The sequence below is a fragment of the Ctenocephalides felis genome, unplaced genomic scaffold (assembly GCF_003426905.1).
Source record: "Ctenocephalides felis isolate EL2017-DRISC unplaced genomic scaffold, ASM342690v1 CF-g0.4_SCAFFOLD_01448, whole genome shotgun sequence".
In the NCBI taxonomy this organism is placed as follows: domain Eukaryota; kingdom Metazoa; phylum Arthropoda; class Insecta; order Siphonaptera; family Pulicidae; genus Ctenocephalides; species Ctenocephalides felis.
The window spans coordinates 819-23,203 of NW_020537602.1; the positions used below are offsets into that span (position 1 = coordinate 819).

At 31.1% G+C, this 22,385-nt stretch overlaps 1 protein-coding gene across 1 annotated transcript; it reads right to left on the bottom strand.

Annotated features, from left to right (window-relative positions):
* Positions 1-3,809: 3,809 nt before the first annotated feature.
* On the bottom strand, positions 3,810-22,327 carry LOC113369700 (general transcriptional corepressor trfA-like; the record flags this gene model as incomplete). The annotated part of the gene is made up of 15 exons (XM_026610272.1): positions 3,810-4,160; positions 5,651-5,815; positions 7,989-8,140; positions 9,952-10,325; positions 12,122-12,343; positions 14,297-14,457; positions 14,876-14,961; positions 15,882-15,977; positions 16,852-16,935; positions 17,023-17,106; positions 17,183-17,335; positions 19,327-19,462; positions 20,597-20,892; positions 20,950-21,476; positions 21,779-22,327. Coding segments are annotated over 15 exons (3,436 nt in total), but the record flags the coding sequence as incomplete, so codon positions are not given.
* Between the last annotated feature and the right edge of the window lie 58 nt (positions 22,328-22,385).

The window sequence follows — 22,385 nt, forward strand, 5'->3', positions numbered from 1 at the left end:
AGCTGTTATGACGAAGTTAACATATTATATAAATTCTTGATAGCTTTTAAGATAAAAATATTTTATTAATAAATTCAAAAATTCCATTTTTAGGTCAAATTATATGATATTTTATTAAACTTCCCGTAGGCAAGTTATAGTAATCGCAAAAAAATCGAAAATCAAATTTTTTATATATCTTTACGTTTTCAAAGGTTTCTGAACATTTTGGCATACTTTAGAAAAAATGGATGTATGTGTGTGTGTGTATGTATGTATGTACGTGTGTGTATGTATGTGCGGATACAAATTTTTCGTCGACGTTTCGGGAACACGGATCAACCGATTTGAATAATTCAAAAAACATTCGATTCGCATTGATAAGGAGACGTGCTGATTAGTTTTTGGCGAAGGCAGGTCTAGCCGTTCCGAAGATACGGGGCAAAAAACGAAAACGGCAACTCATTTTTTTAAGAGACGGAGCGTCCGATTTGAATTTTTCAAAAAACATTTTACACTTGTATCAAATTTTCATGAAGGCAGGTCTAGCGTTTCGGAGATCTAATGATAAAAGTAAAAAAAAGCCATTTGGCGGTCAAAAATGATCATTAGACATATGCACATTAATTATCAGGTATTTCATAGAGATTTTAACAATAAGTATAAAAATTTTTTATATTTCTATGGGTTCCGTACCAATGCTTATCCGTTAGACGGCGGCGCGGCACTTGCGCGCTTTGACATTTCGTCTCTATGCAGATAAAGCAGTACGATTGCTTTGAAAAACAGTTCAGAATTTCCAAAAAATGTCAAAATGAAGAAACATTTTTCTTTTTCAAAAAAAAAATTGTTTTCAAAAAAAGTCAAATTTATAGTTTCTCAAAAATCTAATTTTTTGAATAAACCATTTTAAAAAATGTTACCGTTTTTAAAAAATAATAATTTTTGGTACGCGAAGTTTCAGCAATTTGCCTCAAGGCACGATGCCTTAATTGCCTGAAGACAGAATTCCACTTACAGCTAGTTTATATCAATATTACAACTTACCCAAATTGGAATCTGGTGTAGTAGCAAACATACCATCGTAAACATTGTCTCTAGATCGTGTGGCCCAAGAAAATGATTAAAAGGGAAATATCCTCAAAACGTGCCTGCTGCAATACACAACAAGAGTTTACAATTTTACACCAAATATATATACCACAATTTTTTCACTCGCCTATTAAAAACCCAAAATCCACTCCCAAATATTCTCTGGAGGTGCATCTGGTGGTGCAGAAGTCTGGAAAAGAAACAAAACTTCCTGGTCATCTGGTGCATGGGTTTCATCTTCATCACTATCCCTTTGTAGAAGGAAACTGGGTTCTTCAAAATCAGGTGGTTGTTGGCTGAGTGTTGGGAAGTGACGTTTTGGTCGAGATTGTAGCTTCAGTTGCTAAAAAACAGAAGAAATTTAGATATATATATATATATATATATATATATCCACAAAGTCTAATAATCGGGCATAACATCAATAAAAAACATAAATCTTATATTTCATTCATCTTTCAAAAATTTATTTTAAATCCATATGTTTCCGCTATAATCATATTTATCATAAAGTATAAATATGCTCTGCTATCATAGTTTTTAAATTGCTTCGGATTTCTTAGACATAAAACTTATACGTACTACGGATAACAAACTATTACCAAATTGGTACCAAAAACCAACTAACTCTGGACGTTACCTTAATTATTTTTTTCTTATTATCCACTCAAATAAAAATAGGTACTATAATAAATCTAACTGACCACGCAATACCATACATTAAAGAATTGTATATTCCTTGGAAAAAACTTTTTTTAAATCTGGACCCCGACTTGTAAACAATTAGTACAACGACTAGTACTATTTTTACCAAACAAAAAACCCCTTTTATATCGAAACGACTTAGAAATCTTGTTTATCAAATAAATTGTCTAGATTGTAATTTAATTTACATAGGAGAAACAAGCCAGAACTTAATGAACGTTTACAACAACATAAAAATAATTAAAAAATTCGAAGCAATTTAAAACTATGATAGCAGAGCATATTTATACTTTAAAACACAGTATGGACTTTTCTAACCCAACTTAAAAATCTGAATTATCTTCTATGTTTGTGTATAAGCTAGAAATGCCATTTATAATATAAAAATCTAGAAGGTCTGGGTGTTTGTTTCTGTCCGTAGGCCAATAAGTTGGTCTTCCAGTCGATAAGAATGAATAATTTTTCGGTATTTTGGTATTTTTTCATTTTAAAACCCGGAATACCGGTAAATTACTGGTATTTTTATTATCTTAAACAAACCTATACAAAATTGAAAGTTACTAGTACAAATATAAAAAAATGTATATACAACTACAACTATATTCAACTAAACAATAAAAACAATAAAATAAATATCCAATTTAATTAATTCATTATCACTATCGAGTATATTGAGTACTTTTCACCAAAAACAAACTTATGAGTAAGAAAGACCAAAACTCATAAAAGATCATATTACATTATTATAATAAACTGTATTGTCTGTATCCGATGTGTTAAATTAGCACAATCTCCAATATTTTAAAAAAATATTTTTTACACTAATTTGAGATCGGATACTTTGTCGATATTTATAAATAACTAGCAACCCGACGAACTCCGTTTCGCCACCAGATGGTTTCGTGATAAAAATGAAGAAATTTTTTGATTGTTTTATATTTGAAAAGGAAAAATTTGATCAGAAAGGAAAACCCGACTTATTTTTATATATATAGAAGATAATCTATTTGCAATTATTTAAACAATTATTGATTATTTTTATTACTCGAATTTTTAATTACGGTGCGTGAAGTTCCAGCAATTTGCATTAGGACACGATGCCATGCACCACTAATTTTCTTAGCTATAAACCTTGCGGAGCCCGAGACCTTTCCAACGAATGCAAATTGCCGAAATCGGTTCGTACGTTCTGGAGTTATTTCATCAGGAAGGAAAACCCGACTTATTTTTTATATATAGAAGATAAGTTACTACAATTGTTGAGTATTGTTATTTAAAACAATTTGATGCTTCTATAGTATTTTCAACTTCAAACGTTTTCGAACAATAATATTTTATAATTGTAATAAGGAGTAAAAATATTTAGTAATTATCATAATTATTATGTACAAAGTTAGAAAAAAATAAAGATCACGCAGGGGTAATCTATATGATATAAAATATTTTGGCGCAAATATCACTTAAAAAACTGTTACATTTTTACATAAGATGAAACAAGCATAATTATCTATCAGCCCAATTCTATTTATTGTAACACGATATGTAGCCCTTAGTAAAGCAATAAATATTCAGTTGAGATAATATTTGACATTTGTTTATCCTACCTATAGAATCACTTGAAGATATAGCTGTTTATATGCGATTATGGATTTTAAAGATAAATTTGTTCCGAGAAATTTAAACTTTAACGTATTATGTATCAGATAGCGCTTATGTAAAAATACCAGTATTTTTGGGGTAATACCGGTAAAATATCGACGAAAAATCGGGCGGTTTACCGGTAATTCGGTACACCGGGATACCGGTATTGCATTCCCTTGTCACCACCCACTATAAATCTGGGTCATAATGTATCAAAAAAAAAAAAAAAAAATATGAAAATAGACTTCAAAATAGTGTGCACTTACTTCTGCAAAGTCTTCGTCTTCAGGAATTGCTTTGGCTTTCTTGCTGGTCTTGACCACATCTGCATTTGTGACATTCAATTCAGCTTTAGCAGGTGCTTTTTTGTTGGTCTTTACCATTTCAACATTTTACATCTTTAGCAAGTTCCACATCATCTTTTCCAGGTGCTTCTTTACTACATCTGCTTCAACTTCAGCTTTACTATCATCGGCAGACTTCATCAAATTTTCCAAAGTTTGTTTTATTTTTGCAACATTAGGGTCATCAGCTTCTTGAATGTTGGCAACTAGGACAAATTGAGGCAAGGTATCTTGATTTTCTTGGTTTTGCTGGTCTTGGAAAAATTGTTGATCAGACATTTCATTTTCGGTGGCTTCGTCGGTTATGATCTGGTTTTGGGATGTGGTGAAGGTTGTTGCATCGGATGTGGATTGTTCAGTTGAAGGTGAAGATGGCTCTGGGGTGCTTGGTGTGATTTCCTAGGGAGGAAATAATTTATTATGAAAAAATTAATTGGAAACTTGTTATAACAATTCACAAACTCATTGATGGTTTGATAGTCTTGGTCAGGGCCAAGTTTTTGGCTCGATTTGAGTGAGCAATTGATCAAAATTTGGTTTGTTCATGCACTAGGAGTTGACAAATTTTAACTATAGTGCAGTAAATGGAGAGGAAAAAAGGGTATAACCCCTGAATTTTTTTTACTGTGCTCCAAATTGCATGAAATTTTAGAATTAGGTTCATCTTAACCTCAAGTTCAAAAGTGAAAACAATTCGGGTTCCGGCACTACCCCCGGGGGGACCGCGAGCCCTTAATAAATGAGTGGACATTGAACCGTGTTATAGCTAGAAAACTTTTTTAATGTTAAAGGATATATTTAAAACATATTTTTTATGCCTTTACTTCAACCTCTAAATTAAGAAAATAACACTTAAAAAAAATTCGGTATGATATAAAGAATTACGTATAAAGTAAATATTTTATGGTTTCTCTATCTTGATTATCAAATGTTTAACCCTTATAGACCCCTTGATAAAAAATTGTTTTAAAAAAATATTTTGAAATTGAAAGAAAATTAAGAAATTCTAAATGATATGAATGTTATTTCATTTTTTTTCGAAAATAATTACCATATACACAATTTGTTCAACTCTTAAAACCACCCTTGAATAAAAACAGTTAATATAACACTAGTACCCCAGTATAATTTAATCTAAACTCGTATATTTGTTGTTCCTTGTTACTGCAATTATTAAACTTTCATTGACTATAGTGATGTAAAACTATATTTATTTATTTAACACACGTTGACCTTTCAGCCATAAGATACTTTACTATAAGAATAAATCGCCTGGCAAAATTCTGTACCATGAAGATAGATATATTTCATGATCTACATAGTAATACAAAATTTTGTATTAATAATATATATATATATATATATATATATATATATAGTCAATAGTTTTGGGCACGAAATACTGCCTACTTATACATTGCTCGAAATATTGATGGACACAATTTGACAAAAATGCAATTAGTTTTTGGGTCATAACTTCTTTAATTTCTACTTCATCACAATTTGTAATATACCATTTGAAAGGTTAATAAAAGGGCTTTTAGTGCCCAGAAAATCGAAAAGTATTAGTTTTTTGAAAAACTATGATAGACATTTTTTGCTTATAATTAGTTCTTCTATCGGTTTCTGACGTTATTTTGAAAAATGTAATTAAGAAGGGATGTCATCCACCCCGAATTGTTTTCACTTTTGAACTTGAGGGTAAGATGAACCTAATTCCAAATTTCATGCAATTGGAGCACAGTAAAAAATTCAGACTCAAACGCTCCGTTTTCTGCACTACTATACTCGACCAGGTTTGGCTCCAAACAAACTGGTATGAAACCACCAACAATAAACCATCAGTTATTCTGTTACCGTTACCTTTTTTTCCCTCAGTAGTCTCTCACTGCTACTGTCTCCTTCGGTATTTTTAGGAGTGATAACAATCTCCAAAACACGACTTTGTGGTTGATCAGAAGCACAATTCTCAGCTTTATCCTGTCATTGTCATCAGCAATGCAAACCAAGTCAGATTCTCCATCATGCACATCAGGATATCCACTCTGTTCTTTCTAAAAGTGAACATGGATGAAAAATTGGTAACAAGTGGCTAGAAATTATATAGTATTATATTCTCAATTGAGTAATTACATTTTTTCAAAATAACGTCGAAAATCGATAAAAAAAGCTAATTATAAGAAAAAAATATCTTTTATAGCTTTTCAAAAAAACTAATATTTTTCAAGTTACTGGCTAATTGATATATTTTGCTTCGTGAGCTATCATGCAAATAAGAAACACATACAATGTTTTTTTTTCATTTAAATCATATGGTTTAATGAGCGCTATTTCCACCAGAATTAAATTAATTCACAATCCATCTAGAATTCACTTCATTATAGACATCTCGATGGATTTTAGCAGATTCACTACTTTAGTACAAACTATTTTCAGAAAACTCACGATTTTATAAAAACTTTTCTTTCCGATTTTTTTAAAAATTGAACTTATTTTCATTATATCTCAAAAAGAATAAAAGATACGTATAAAAGCATATAGATAAAAATCAAAAAGATCTTTCTGGCTAATTATTTGTTGTTTTTTGTTATTTTCCTTTCACACTATTTGCCAGAAAGAATATATTTCATTACAAATTCATATCCATATCAAGCACCAAAGTAATAAAGAATACTTATAAAATCGGATATTTATGGAAAAATATATTATAAATATATTTGTTTCACTGGATTTAAAAAAAAAAACTAATTGCTATGCCAAAATAGATTCATCTAAAATTATAGTCTAAATATTACAATTTTGATAAATAATCATCCAATATTTTACAGTACGAAAATTGATGAAAAATTAATAAAAGTGCCAAAAATCAAACATTTAATAGGTTTGGACTCGAATTTCTCAGAACTTTATACATGTTAGTTTCAGGGACAGTATGAACATCAATTTATAGTCGAAAATTTATATGATAAGTGATTAAAACATTATAGATCACAATAAAAAAACGACATATTAAATTTAACATTAATCATAAACAAAATTTTCAAGTTCAAGTTCGAAAGAAATAAATTTTTAACGACTTCAATAAGAAACAAATAAATTAATTAATCCAAGTTATGTTATAGGCAATATTGCCAATCAAATTATAGATATAAATTTAATCATATTATATTAAATTTTCAACAAGACGAAAATATTTTGGCATTTAAAAATTTAGTGCATATTGGATATATGAAATTGACATTCAATATTTTTAAAATAAATGCAAAAGTAAAAAATCTGATATTTATATAAAAAATTATATATTTAAATAATGGTACTGCGTTGATTCAGACTAAAATCTAATTTATTCATTGATTAAAATAAAAAAATCACTATTTGACATAAATAAAATTAAAATAAACAAAACACTATAATGCGTTCGAATTAATTATCGAAATGTAAAGAAATTTGTGTAATGAAAATATAACATTATTATTAATATATCATGTATATTATAAGAACTTCTGCAAAGCGGCAAAACTTTTGATGGCAAAATAACATTTGCCGGGTCAGCTAGTATATATATATATATATAAACATATATATATATATATATATATATATATTAATAATAATACAAAATTTTTTATTATTATGGTGATTATGAATAGTATCTATCTTCATGGTACAGAATTTTGCCAGGCGATTTATTCTTATAGTAAAGTATCTTATGGCTGAGAGGTTCACGTGTTAATTAAATTAATATAGTTTTATATCACTATAGTCACATGAAAGTTTAATAATTGCAGCAACAAGAACAACAAATTTACGAGTTTAGACAAAATTATACTGGGTACTAGTGTTATATTAACTGTTTTTATTCAAGGGTTATTTTAAAAGGTAAAAAAATTATTAATATGGTAATTATTATTGAGATTTTGGAATAACATTCATATTATTTTGAATTTCTTAATTTTCTTTCAATTTCAAAATAATTTTTTCAAACAATTTTCTATCAAGGGGTTGTTTTTAAAGGGTTAAAAATTTGATAATCAAGATAGAAAACATATAATATTATTTACTTTATACGTAATTCTTATTATATCGTACCGAATATTTACCGTATATTTAAGTGTTTTATTTTTCAATTTAGAGGTTGTTTGAAAATTTTATGCAAATTGCAGCACAGTAAAAAAATTCAGAGGTTATACCCTCTTTCCTCTCCATTTACTGCAGTAATGAGCTCACCTCAACTTCTGAATTCCTCAAAACACCTTGGCTAGGTATTTCGTCAAATATTGGTTCATAGGGCTCTTCTGTTTCGGTTTTTGGGGTGCTCTGAAGATTATCTCCAAAAGTTTGAATATTGATGTGCACGAACGCGTTGCTATCCGAAGGTGCTGATAAAAAATTATACATGATTAGAAATTATACTTGAACGAGTGGACATTTACAATGGTCAGATTAGGGTTCGTCGGTTTTCAAAAACCGGTTTTTGGCGAAAATTTGGTTGACAGTGAAAAAATTGGTTTTCGCTGTATAAATGGAAAATGACAAATATAGCCAAATATAAAAGATAGATGAAAGCGTTTTGATTCTTGAAATCATATCGTTTCAATAGCATTTGATATCTTACCAGTCTGCAATGGTTCCCAGAAAGGTTTTGTATATATTAATTTAGATTTTTATACCAGTACATGTATTAATTTAAATCAGTGTGACTTCTTCTTGAAGAAGTAACTTCCTCTACTCAAACTTAAAATAAGAGTTTTAAACCCTAGAAGCCACAAATTAAAGAACAAAAAACTTAGAATTATTATATCAGGCTTTAAAAACAATTAAGCATAATTTGGTCGCAAGTATGAGAGTATCACCTATTTCAGGAATTTTTTGAGTAAACAAAGGACACGTCTAAGTAGCAATTCGATAGATGTTCTCAGTTTCTTGAAATCATATTTTATTAAACAAAAAAAACATTTAGAATGTTTAAAATTAATTAATTAATAATTAATAAATTGCTCGTAACAGACAATGCTCGAGTTTAGCTAATTGTTTTTAAGGGGCACAAATTGAATTGATTGAAAAAATCGATTTTTGTTTTTTTCATATAAATCATATTTTGATAGATTACACTTTTAAAAATAACATATTAAAATTTTAAATCGATATCTCAAATAGTTTGAGTTACAGCCATTTAAGAAGTATACATATAGTATCTCAAAACAGCATTTTCCGAATTTGCTGCAGTGATTACTCAAATCGAATGATCTGATCACTATTAAAATTTTTTTTACATGTTCTGCATATAGTTCTCTGTAAAATGAACTATCGATTTTTTGATCGGATCAAAAATCGAAATTTGGCAGTCGAAAAACGACCAAAATTTTGGGCAAAATTCGACTTTTCTTTTAAAACGCCGCCATTTTGTCAACTTTTGATTTATTTTTTTTATTGTAGTTCATTTCACTGACAATATTATCTAGTTTAACGAGAATTATTATTTTTTTATTTTATCCACGTAGAAGGCCGGAATCACTGCAGCAGTGAAGGACCTTTTTTTGTCGCGCCGTTGGAGATCGACGATAACTTAAAAAATATTTATTTTTTTTCTTCAAAAATTTCACTATGTATTTTTAAAGCTTGTATAAATATACTCCTAAAATTTTGAAATGATTGATAGAGTAGTTTTTTTAATATAAATTCCCAAAAACCACCTTTTTTTTAGGCTGTTACACTAGTTGTGCCCCTTAAAACAAAAATTGATATTAACAAGTATGTATCAACATGTATTTGATATTTTTTTATCTAATGATTTTTTTTATTTAAAAATGTATTATTTTTATTTATTCGAAAACTTTTCTTTCACTATCATAAAAATATTTTCATTCTTATATGTGAAAATGATGCTTGGATAACGAATAATTATTTTTAAGGTGATTTAATCAAGATAAACTATTATTTTTTAGTTAAACTAATTAAAATTAAAATAATTTTGTTTACTATCTATAAAATTAAACAATAAATAAATTCAGTCAAATACTGCTCTAAATTACACTAAATTTGCGGATAAATTTCAGAATATTCGAGCATAAATTTATTTTCTATATAAAATTCGAAAACCGGTTCAAACCGTTTTTTTAGTAAAATTTGAATTCGAAAACCGGTTTTCTGAAATGTCGGTTTTTGTATAAACCCTAGGCCAGATTCTTACTAGTTTCCTGAGTTATGACTTCAACGCCACCACCAAAAATATCGTCATCCTCATCAGATTTTGGAGGTTCATCCTTTGCAAGTTCACCATCTTTTTTATCCTCTTGTGCCGGGTCAATTGGTGGTCTGCGTACTGCAAATAACATTTTTCTAAAGAACATTTCTCGATTGAAAGAAGGATGGCCTCTGAACGCTGCCAAGGCGACAGCCTCCTGGACGGCTGGTGAATCTGGATCGAAACTCAAGTGTCCTATTTGGGATTGATCAGATCCAGATTGTTTGTCTTTGGATGCTTGATCGGCTTTGGCAGCAGAAAACTCGTCCATGAGCATTTCCATGATGCGGGAGATGAGGAACTGTTTGGTCATTTCGCGCCTAAAAACATAATAGACAGATATAGTATCTGTAAAACCGCACAAATGCAACGGAAATTGTTACGGCAAGGTCAAGTGAGAGTCATTTGCTCCCGATGGTATGATTTCTATACGGGTCGATTCTGATTGGTCGCATTTGTGCAAGGCTTCTTGGTATGCGTGACTTTATACGTGCGTACGTCACCGAAAGCGTAAAGCATATTGGTCAATTTTTATATCAAAACAATTTATGGTTAAATAGTAGTATAAATCGTGAGTTAATAAAAATGTCAGGATCGGAAGAATATTTTATCCCGACCCCCATAAATAATTGTAGTGCAAATAATGAAACAAAGGAAAAATCTGCGCTGCGTAAGAAGTGTAAATTTATTGTAGAAATTTGTATTATTCGAGTTTATCGAGGTTACCATATACCTTTGAGGTTATTACGAAAATGGAAAATATTTTTATAGACAAGACAGATACTACAGTTGCTCAAAGAATGAGACTGTATCGCCAGCGAAATAGTCAAAACAAACAAGCAGTCAATAAACGCATGTTAATTTCAATTACATAAAGTTCTACAAATACAATTACATGATTAATGTAATTGTGAAAACAATATTTTTTATTGGAAATTTAAAGAAAGTTTACATGTTTCTCTTTTATGATGGCTATGAAGACTAATTTTAATTTAATGTAATAGTAATTATAAATATTGGTGCAGGTTCAACTCTGAAAGATCAAGATTACATCGCCAAACAAAACAGCTGCAGGAAAATAATCGGTTACTGCCAATTTATTAGAAAATTTTGAGCCAGGTATCAATTTAGATGTTAATGTCAACACCAATGACATAAGTAAGAATCTTTTTTCGCAATTTGACTCCTGAAAAACGCTACAACTATTCACATTTAAACATATTATTCTGTTATGTTTTTAGATAGTACTGCTGTAACTTTTTCTGATACAGCAACTACATCACGTCAATTGCAAATTAATGATTCTGCTTATAATGTGACTAATAATGTGACAAGAACTGATCTTTTGCAAGAGTCAAATGAAGTATTTGAACTTCCATATAAAGATTTCAATTTGTTTAGGAATGCACGAAAATTATTTGAATAACAATTTACAAATGATAGCTTTGGCTATGTATGTTTTGTGCGTGATCGACTTTGGTTTCAAAGTGACTTAGAAATATCAAATAATGCTCAAAAACAAATTCTTAATAATGTATTTTTAATATTGATTTAAATAATCAGGTTGGATGTCAAACTTATCGAAAGATATTAAATTCGGGTAATTATATTATATTCCCACTTTGTGTAAATTTAACGGGTTTGAATTTCCACCTATATCAAATTATCTACCTAAACTAGATACTGTATCTGAAAGGTTAATTTCACCTAGGTTGTGTTTCATGCAAATTAGACGATTGCGACATGCAAATGGACAATTTGGAATATTTGGCCAAATTATAAATGTGCCTGTTGACGTTGATAATTTATTACCTCGTAATATTGATGATGATCATTGCATTAACGTTCACATGAAAAAAAAAATGATTCATAGATCAAGCTATGTGCAGGGCTTGATAAATAAAACAAATATAAAAGTATGGCTTCAATTGGCATGACAGCTGTTCAAAGACTGAGATTATAACGTCAGCAAAAAAGTAAAAAGATACAAACAAGTCAATGAATGTATGTCAATTTGAGTTACATGAAGTTCTTCAAGCACAATTATTACATGATGAGTGAAGTTACGAAAACAATATTTGTTTAGGCGTTGTTTAACTCTTTTTTTTTATCTTACCTCTTGTCATCAGCCTGGCCACCGTGTTCCTTGTCGGCCTCGTGGACAGCCTGCGCCAGAACCGTTGCAACCGTGGTTGCAGAAGTAGTCATATCTTCATTTTCTGCATCCTGTCGCATTTTTTCCTCGTTTAGTTTTGCTGCAGCAACCAGCATTGATGTAAGTCTGCCTGGACACTGGTTGTCGAAGCACTGGTCGCCGTGGTATGTGCATCTCCTAACCCTTAATAGATAGAAAAAATAGATAAACTCACTGTAATCAAATATGAAAAATTTTCCTATGGGGTAAAAAGGACAAGGTGATTAAAAAAACTAGTGGTGTATAGGATCGCGCCTTAAGGCAAATTGCTGGAACTTCCCGTACTGTAATGAAATATTCGAGAAATTTTAAACGTTTTCAAATAATGGGTTGTCAAATATCTCCCTTCCGCCTTTTTGTATTATAAACCAAGAGCAAAAAAGCGGAAGGAAGATATTTGACAACCTAATATATTATTACAAATACTGTAACTTTCATTAGTTTTGCTAATGCTAACTAAATTTCCAAAAAAATTCCTAATTTAAAGAAAATTGAAAAAGTGCTCCCGTATAGTCACAGTCTAAACGCATTTGCAAATAATTCTGTGCGACATTTTCACTTATACTGTGCTTAGCTTGGCGGCATTTTCACATTTTTCAATAGTTTTCACAAAATTGGAAAAGTGCTCCAGTACATAAACAGTCTAAACGCACTTGGGTAGACATTCGTACCAGAGTGGCGCTTAGACTGTGCTTAACCTAACTTACCGTAGGGTAAGTTATTGTAATGGGCCGAAAATCGAAATTGAAAATTTTTACATTTGAAGGTTTCTGAACATTTTGGCATACCTCAGAAAAAAATGGATGTGTGTGTGTGTTTTGTTTGTTAAAATAAAAGTTTGTTAAAAATATTCTCAAATTAACTCCTAATATAATATTAAGTTAAGATGGGTTTTAAGAGTCTTTTATTTTATTTTTATTTTTCAAATATTATTGATTCCTGAAAAGTTTTAATGCAAAGTTTTTAAATTAGAATGAAGAAATTAGTTTAATTGATGCAATTATTTTAAATTCTACAATTTTAGTTTGAAAAAATGATTTTAAAAAAAATTAAAGAAAACTTTTCCTAAATTCAAAATGTGTGCAAAAGCACAAACAAAAATTAATTCGTTTTCTTGCTAATTTTGATGTTTTTAAAACAATGTTTTACATTTTTATGAAGAAATTAGTTTAATCAAAGTAATATAATTATTTTAAATTACTGAAATTGGGAAAAATGATTTAAAGAAAATAAATTACTAAATTCAAAATGTATTCAAAAGCACAAACAAAAATTTGTTCGCTTTCTTGCTATTTTAATGTTTTTAACACAAAGCTTTAAATTTGTATTAAGAAATTAGTTTCACTAATTCACTACAAAGTAATTATTATAAATTACTATGATTTTAACTGGGACAAATTATTTAACAAAAATAACTTTTGTAAATTCAAAATGTATTCAACAACACCAACAAAAATTTATTGGTTTTCTTGCTAATTTTAATGTGAATTTTCACTAAAGAATAATTTAGCAAAATTATTTGAATTATTAATATTTATGTAAAAAAATTAAATAAAGAAATCCCAATTTATATAATTTTATTCTCAATATTTCAACTTAATATCAGGCATAAATATTTATTATGTAATTCTATAATAACTAAACCAATTTTATAAAATAAAACTAACAAAAAATATTTCTGGATAGCTATAACCAAGTTAGATCTAATTAATTAAAATTAAAATAAGTCTCTAAAAATATTGAAAACTTAATATTTTAGTTAGTTTTATTTTATAAAATTGTTTTAGTTAATATAGACTTACATAATAAATATTTATGCCTGATGTTGGAGTATTGAGAATAAAATTATATAAATTGTGATTTGTTTACGTAATTTTTTTACATTAATATTAATTATTCAAATAATTTTGCTAAATTATATTTAAAGAGCCTAATAAATTTTTTTAGTGAAAAGAAATGTGCAAGAGGAACATATTTCTAGAATGATGACTTAGCTGTTAGTTTTACTGAACATAGTCAGATGAGATAGTTGTTTGTTCGGTTTCTACAATATAGTTGCCCATTTTTACTACCCATTTTTTTGGCTCAAACACTTACAATGCCCTGATGAATCTTTGAACTCCTTCCCTAGCTTCAGGTTTAGTTTCGGGTTTCTCATGAACTTGTGCATATCCATCCAAAATGACTTGACCTACATCTTTTGGTTTTTCACCGTCTAATCCTGTAGACTCTGTGGTGGGTTGATCAATCTCTGCATTCTGAAAACAATAACAACTAGTTGGAAATAGCATTTTTCTTTAAGACAAACGAATGAAGATGCAGCTATTTAGGAAAAATGTTATGGCAAGGCCATGTTATGAAGAACTTCCCATACTAAATATTGAATAAAGCCACGTGGTTGCTATGCAGTCTGGCACTTTTCTCAGGTTGTCAGATAGAAAACCTAACCACCGCAAAAATGTCTAAAAACCGATGTTAGATAACAGTGGGTCTTTCTGACCCAGCTTCATAACATACGAGTGACGTTGCGGTTTATGTATAAAACGTCTGAATGCACAGCAAATACATGACATTTTGACAGTATTCAGTATGATTCAGTAGCATAATGTATGGTAACATGGCCTTGCCATAACTTTGGTCTGTTGTGAGGCGGAGTCGGTCCCTGAATCACTTTACCTCACTTTTCTTCATGAATTTTTTGTAGAATTGACTAATGTCCATCTTGAAAGCCAATTCTTCGGGTGATCCAGGCTGCACCGGGGCTAAAAGATAATATTTTTATATTAACTTAGTAATATTACAAAGGTTCATAAAATAATTATTTTACTGGACTGGACCTAAAACTCGTCTTCTGCGAAAAATCGAATTATGCGGAATATAGACGACTCACGTACTCACAAATATCGTTATTGAAAGATAAAAAATTAATACCACAAATTAATATCTATCCTTCGACTTATTGGTATTCATATTTAAATCACCAAGTGAATTTATAAAATTAAAATTTAATTTATAAGGTCGAAGGGTTCCATGACTAACTGGCTAAATGACAGCCTTATATTGTGCAGCAGAGATGTCAATTATCATTCGAAAATATAGATCAGAAATATTTTTCCAATTAAAAATAAGTCAATTTTTGGACATCACGTATAAAGTGGCAATGGGAAATACCTTATATTTTCTTTCCTAGAGCAGTACCATCCTTTACTTTTTTATAAGATGGAAGTGAAAATTTGGGGCAAAGAGCCTAATTTCGAAAGTTCGAATAAACAAGAGTGTTGAATATTTCTTTTAGATCTTTCTTTGTTACAGGTTGAAAACTTGTTGAAACTCAAAAAGTAATAAATTATTTAAAAGCCCAGCGATAATATATAAGAACCTTCAATCTCTAAATGTGCCAATTCAATTCAAATGTAATCAGTATCAGATTAGATTAAATATGTCTCATAAACATTTATATGTGGCATGCTTTGCACTGGGTAAACCAACCGTATAATTTGTGTTAGCTGTCCATTTCACTCATATAACACACTTCTACATTCTACATTCTACATTTATGCTAAATATTATCTAGCAATATTTTTGATTGCTGAACATTTGCCAGGCCAGCTAGTATATAATTATATATATATATATATATATATATATATATATATATATATTAGGGTTTCTATTTCTATACCTTCGGTGATAACTTTCAAAGGTGTAATGATTCCTTGTTCATCTATTTTCTGAGCTTCCAAAATCGAACCAAGTGTATTGTATTGCGAATCGGCATCTGAGATAAAACAAAAATTTTAATTATTTTACTTTTAAAATAATTATCAACAATTGAAGTAAAACTTCTTTAGGCGCGACTAGGGTGTAAGTCCGTGCAAGTGCAACGGAAGTCTCTCGTAGTACAAATCTCGATTTAATGAGAAATTCCTTAATCAGAAAAATATTTTACTCTGTTTCTTGAAAATAATAAAACAAATTAAACATTTGTGCCGTGTATTAAACGTAAGTTTGTTGATTAGAAATTATTTCTATATTATTCGTAGTTTCTATAAATCTTTGAAGTTATTAAAATGGAAAATATTTTGTAGGCAAAACAGATATTACAGCTGTTCAAAAAATGAGATTATATCGCCAGCGAAAAAGTAAAAAAATACAAGCAGTCAATGAATGTATGTTAATTTTAATCACATGAAGTTCTTCAAACACAATTACATGATGAGTATGTGAAAACCATATTTGTTTAGGCGTTGTTTAACATAATCCATTGTGTGAACGAATATTATAGAATTTATTAATCAGCAATTACTTTATTTCTCTAATGAATGTTTATTTGTAAATTACAATGACAAACCGTTCATGTCAATTTGAAGTATGGCTTTAATTGCATTATTGTTTTTAAATATTATACATATTTTAATGCTATTATAAATGTATAATTTATAATTTATCATTATATAAATGTGTATAATGTTTGACACTAATAAGTGTGTGCATCACGAGTGTTACCATATTTCTAATAAACAATATTCAAAATTGTTATATGATGTATTTATTTTTAATTAAATGCCATCTTGCACAGTAGCAAATAAGTTTTACTTCAATTGCATGTGAACCTTATGCGCACTTTTTTTTACTATCAATAATTGTTTTACCTTGATTGTTGCTCGGAACAGTTAACTTGTTGACAGCCATTTCTTGTAAATTTGAAGGAACTTCTTGTGCAATTTCAAATGTAGCTAGAAAATAATAGAAAAAAAATATTTTCAAAGTTATCATATAATTATTACCAATGAATTATTATTATATTTATATTATTATTTTACCTTGGTCGTTGTTCGGGGCAGTTAGTTTGTTGACGGTGACTTCTGGTAAATTTGAAGGGACTTCTCGTACAATATCAAATGAAGCTAAAAATAAGATTCCATTAAATATTAAAAATTGAATTCGCATATCTATTTGTGGAATATTTTTTAAATTTTCAACCTGTTGGTAAAACGACTGCCATTTCCCTTTCCCTGGGCCTAACATTATCTACAACCACTAAGGGCGGCCTGGTGTTTCGTCTGCGAATCATCCTTTGTTGGGGACTCGGCCAAAAGTGTTTTCTTCGGGGAACCATTCGGGTTTCTCGGCCACCTGGTTATAGCAATCGCAAAAAATAAAACATGTTATAGTAATCGCAAAAAAAGAAACAAAAACTAGTGGTGTATAGCATCGTGCCTTAAGGCAAATTGCTCAAACTTCCCGTACCGTAATGAAATATTCGAGAAATTTTAAACGTTTTCGAATATATTATTACAAATACTGTAACTTTCATTATTTTTGCTATCTTGTTTTATCTGAGCAAATCAAATGTAAATCACAAATCAATTTATATCCAGAACATTAACAATCGTCATTTCACATAGAATTCAATTTCAAAAAAATAGTGGCCCAATTTACACAAAATTGAAAAAGTGCTCCCGTATAGTCACAGTCTAAACGCATTTGCAAATAAATTCTGTGCGACACTTTCACTTATACTGTGCTTAGCTTGGCGGAATTTTCACATTTTTCAATAGTTTTCACAAAATTGCTCACAAAAGTGCTCCAGTACATAAACAGTCTAAACGCACTCGGGTAAACATTTATACCAGGGTGGCGCTTAGACTGTGCTTAGCCTGGGTAATTTTTGTAAATGTTTAATCCAAAATTACAAAAATATTTCATGGAAAATAAAAAAGGTGTAATAATTTTTTATCCTCAAAAGCAATTGTTTTGTCAATACAAGCAGAAAGTTTTTTGGATCATTCAAATCGGACCTAAGCGTCACTCAAAAACTGCAATTTTTTGCACATTTAGCTCTGTATCTTTGAAATGGCGGGACCTGCCTTTGCCAAAAACTAATCAGCACATCTCCCTATCAATAGGAATCGAATGTTTTTCGAACCATTCAAATCGGTTGATCCGTGCGCCCGAAAACGTGGACGAAAAAATGCGGACATAAAAAACGCACACACACATCCATTTGATCTGAGGTATGCCAAAATATTCAGAAAAACTTTGAAACGTAAAGATATATAAAAATTTACACTGTCTACTCAAGCAAAATGTTTTTTGAATTAATCTAATCAGATGATCCGTCCCCTCAAAAACTGCGTAACCGTTTTTACACCCTTTGCGCTCCATATCTCCGAAATGGCAAAATTGCCTTTTGCAAAAATGTCTCGCGATCGTGTACGAACAGAATGGTTTTTTAATCATGTAAATCAGTTATTTCATACTGTGGAAAATGTCAAAGACATTTGTTTGAATCATATAAATAAACTTGAAAATTAAAAATCTTGGTACGGAACCCAAAAAAGTTTACATAATATGGGTACACATTATTAAAATCTCTATAAAATATCTGATATGATGTGCATATGTCTAATGATCATTTTTGATCGCTAAAAAGGCATTTTTTAACTTATTTTTATTGAGAGTCTATAACCGCTAGACCTGCCTTCCTAAAAATTCAGTTAGTTATTTATCTTGTCAATACAAGTAAAAAGTTTTTTGAATTATTAAAATCAGATGCTCCGTTCTGTTAAAAACTGAGTTTCCATTTTTGGCACTTTTTGCCCCGTATCTTCGAAACGCCTAGACCTGCCTTCGCGAAAAACTAACCAGCACGTCTCCTTCGAATGTTTTTTGAATTATTCAAATCGGTTGATCCGTGTTCCCAAAATAGTCGACAAAAAATTTGTATCCGCACACACACACACATCCATTTTTTCTGATTGTGAGGTAAAATGTCGAGATATGCAAAAATTTTCATATTCGATTTTCCCTACGGGAAGTTTATGAAATTTTTGATAGAGTTGAGCAGGGTTTGAAGGTCCATCACCGATATCTCAAAAACAAGTGAAGTTAAGAATTTTTTACCAACAATATTTGAAAGTAGAGGGTAAAAGATGTATAACCAGCCATCTCCTTGATTCTTAGGTCGAGAGATAAACGGCAATCCCTAAAAATTCATACCAAAAGTATTTAGATTTTAACAACTTACGTTGTTACTGTTTTTGATCGTGAGCACTAATTTGATCTTTATGCCCAGTTCTACCCTGTCTGAAAAAAATTGCAAGAATTTTCTAAAACATTATTACCGTATTCCATATTTTCATCATCGGGCATCAAAGGTTGATCATAGGTGTGGTCTTCCGGATTAAGATTTTGTTTTCTTAAATCGTCCCTCATTCTTTCCATAAATCTCATCTTCTCCATCACTGCGAAGGGAATATTCTGAAAATAAAATTTAGCATTTAACAAAAACCTTATGATAATTGGACATATAGTGAATTTATCAACAAAAGTATTTTTTCTCCTTTTGATTTTTAATTTTGAGCACTGTTGTTTAGTTGACGATAGCTCTATATACTTTGTAGGGGGAAGTCCCGTAACGCCGGACGGCACCAAGCACCGGACACTATTTAGCACGTATTATTCTAGCATATTTACGCATTTACATTTGAGTGGTATGCAAAGATAAAAGTTGTACTTGATTGTTATCCTTAAAATTGTAAAATTCTAATAAATTTTTTAACCAGTTTTAGTGGGTGCCACCAAATGAACGAAAATGTCTGTCCCTTAGCACCGGACACTAAGTCGTCCCTTAGTGCCGGACAGTAAACATATTGATATTTCTTGTGAGAATTTACGTAAGATATTCCAATTATTTAATTTTATTCTGTATGAGTGCTAACGGTCACTACATACCCCCATTTTTCGTATTTTCTAGTCAAAGAATGAAAAGCTTATGAATGCACCAGCTGAGAGCATCGGTGTGGCTCAGCCAAAAGGCTGGATGAATAGTGACTTTTTTTTGCAATATCTAAGAATATTCGTCAAAAACACATGTGCAGACATTCCAGAGTGTGGAGATGGCTACATATGTGATCAATGCAGATTATTTTGAAATGTCCGGTACTAGGTGCCACTGGTAAAAATCATTTTTTGACAGCAAAGTTTGATTGATAGTATTAATTATTTTTAGCAAAGATTGCGGTTTTGTTAATTTTGTTTGATTTCTAACTTTGTTATTTAACATAAGTCATAATTCAATAAAGATTTCGTAAAATATTTTTTGATTTATTTGTAAATACCCTTAGGTGTCTGCCACTTGGGGACTTCCCCTATAGTAAATTTTTCAACAAAAGTATTTTTTCTCCTTGATATTTATTTTTGGTTTAGAGCACTGTTGTTCAGTTGACGATAGCTGGATTTAATATTCTAAGTATACGTTATTTAATTGTTTTATTATGTGTAGTGATATTTTTACGTTAGATCCAATAGTTTTTTTATATGGCTTCTAAAATAGCTTTTATGTGGATGGGATAAAAAGCACAACCTACCCTTTCAATTATTTATTTTTCCTACCTGAGGATTTGATTCATCTGTTGGTCCATTGTTTTCGCCTTCACTTCCAAAACAAAATGCTTCCTTTGGCATATCACTTCCTTTTTCTTCTCGGAGTTGCTCCTGGTTGCCATTATTGTTAATTTGGTCATTAGCCTGTACGTCCCTCTTCTTGATTCTATCTTCTCGGGGTTGCTCTTGGTTGCCATTGGTGTTTATTTGGCCTTCAGCCTGTGCGTCCCTTTTTCTGATTATTTCAACTTGGAGTTGCTCTTGGTTACCATTGTTGTTTATTTGACCATCGGCCTGTTGCGTCCCTTTTTGTGATCATTTTATCTTGGGGTGTTCTTGGTTATCATTATTGTTTATTAGACCATCAGCCTGTGCTTCCCTTTTTCTAATCATTTCATCTTGGAGTGGCTCATGGTTACAATTATTGTTTATTTGACCATCAGCCTGTACGTCCCTTTTTTTAATTCTATCTTCTCGGGGTTGCTCCTGGTTACCATTAGTGTTTATTTGACCATCAGCTTGTACGTCCCTTTTCTTGATTCTATCTTCTCGGGGTTGCTCCTGGTTGCTGTTGATTTGGCTATCAGCCTGTGTGTTTACTTTCGTAGTTACTTCTTCTCGAGAATGCTCTTGGTTGGCGTCGTTGTTTATTTGACCATCAGCCTGTGTGCCCCTTTTCTTGATTTTATCTTCTCGGAGTTGTTCCTGGTTGCTGTTGATTTGGCCATCAGTCTGTGTATTTCCTGTCGCACTAACTTCTTCTCGAAGCTGCCCTTGGTTGCTGTTGAAGTTTATTTGACCATCAGCCTGTGTGTTTTCCTTTGTAGTTATTCTTCTTGAGGTGCTCTTGGTTACTGTTATATTTTTTTGACCATCAGCCTGTGCGTCTCTTTTCGAATCATTTCATCTTGGAGTTGCTCTTGGTTACCATTGTTGTTTATTTGGCCATCAGCATGTACATCCCTTTTACTGATTTTTTTTCCTTGGAGTTGCTCTTGGTTACCATTGTTGTTTATTTGACCTTCATCTGTACGTCCCTTTTAACTGATTCTATCTTCTCGGGGTTGCTCTTGGTTGCCATTGTGGTTCTTTGGCTATCGGCCTGTGTGTCCCTTTTCCTGATTGTTTCTCTTCTTGGAGTTGCTCCTGATTGTCGCTAATTTTGACCATCAGCCTGCACGTCCCTCTTACTGATTTTTTTCTTCTTGGGGTTGCTCTTGGTTGCCATTGTTGTTCGTTTGTTCACCAGCCTGTGCCTTTTCTCCTTGTTCCTGTTTGTTGCTCATTTGATCATCAGCCTGTGCCTTTTCTCCTTGTTTCTGAAGCTGCTCCTGTTTGTTGCTCACTTGACCATCAGCCTGTGCTTTTTCTCCTTGTTCCTGAATTTTCTCTTGGTTACCGTTATTTTGGCCGCCAGCCTCTGCCTTTCTTTTTTCTTTCTGGAGTTGCTCCTGGTTGTTGCTCATTTGACCACCAGTCTCTGCCTTTTGTCCTTGTTCCTGAAGTTCCTCCTCCTTGTTGTTGTTTATTCGACCATCAGCCTGTGCCTTCTTTATTTCTTCCTGAGGTTGCTCCTGGTTGTTAACTTGATCACTGGTCTCTGCCTTTCGTTTTGCTTTCTGAAGTGGCTCTTGGTTACCGTTGTTTTGACCAACATCCTGTGCGTTATTTGTTTTCTTCCTGAATTTGCTCTTGGTTACCGTTGTTTTGACCACCAGCCTGCGCCTGTCTTCTTTCTTTCTGGGGTTGCTCCTGGTTGTTATTTAGTTGACCACCAGCTTTGGCCTTTCTTTGTTCT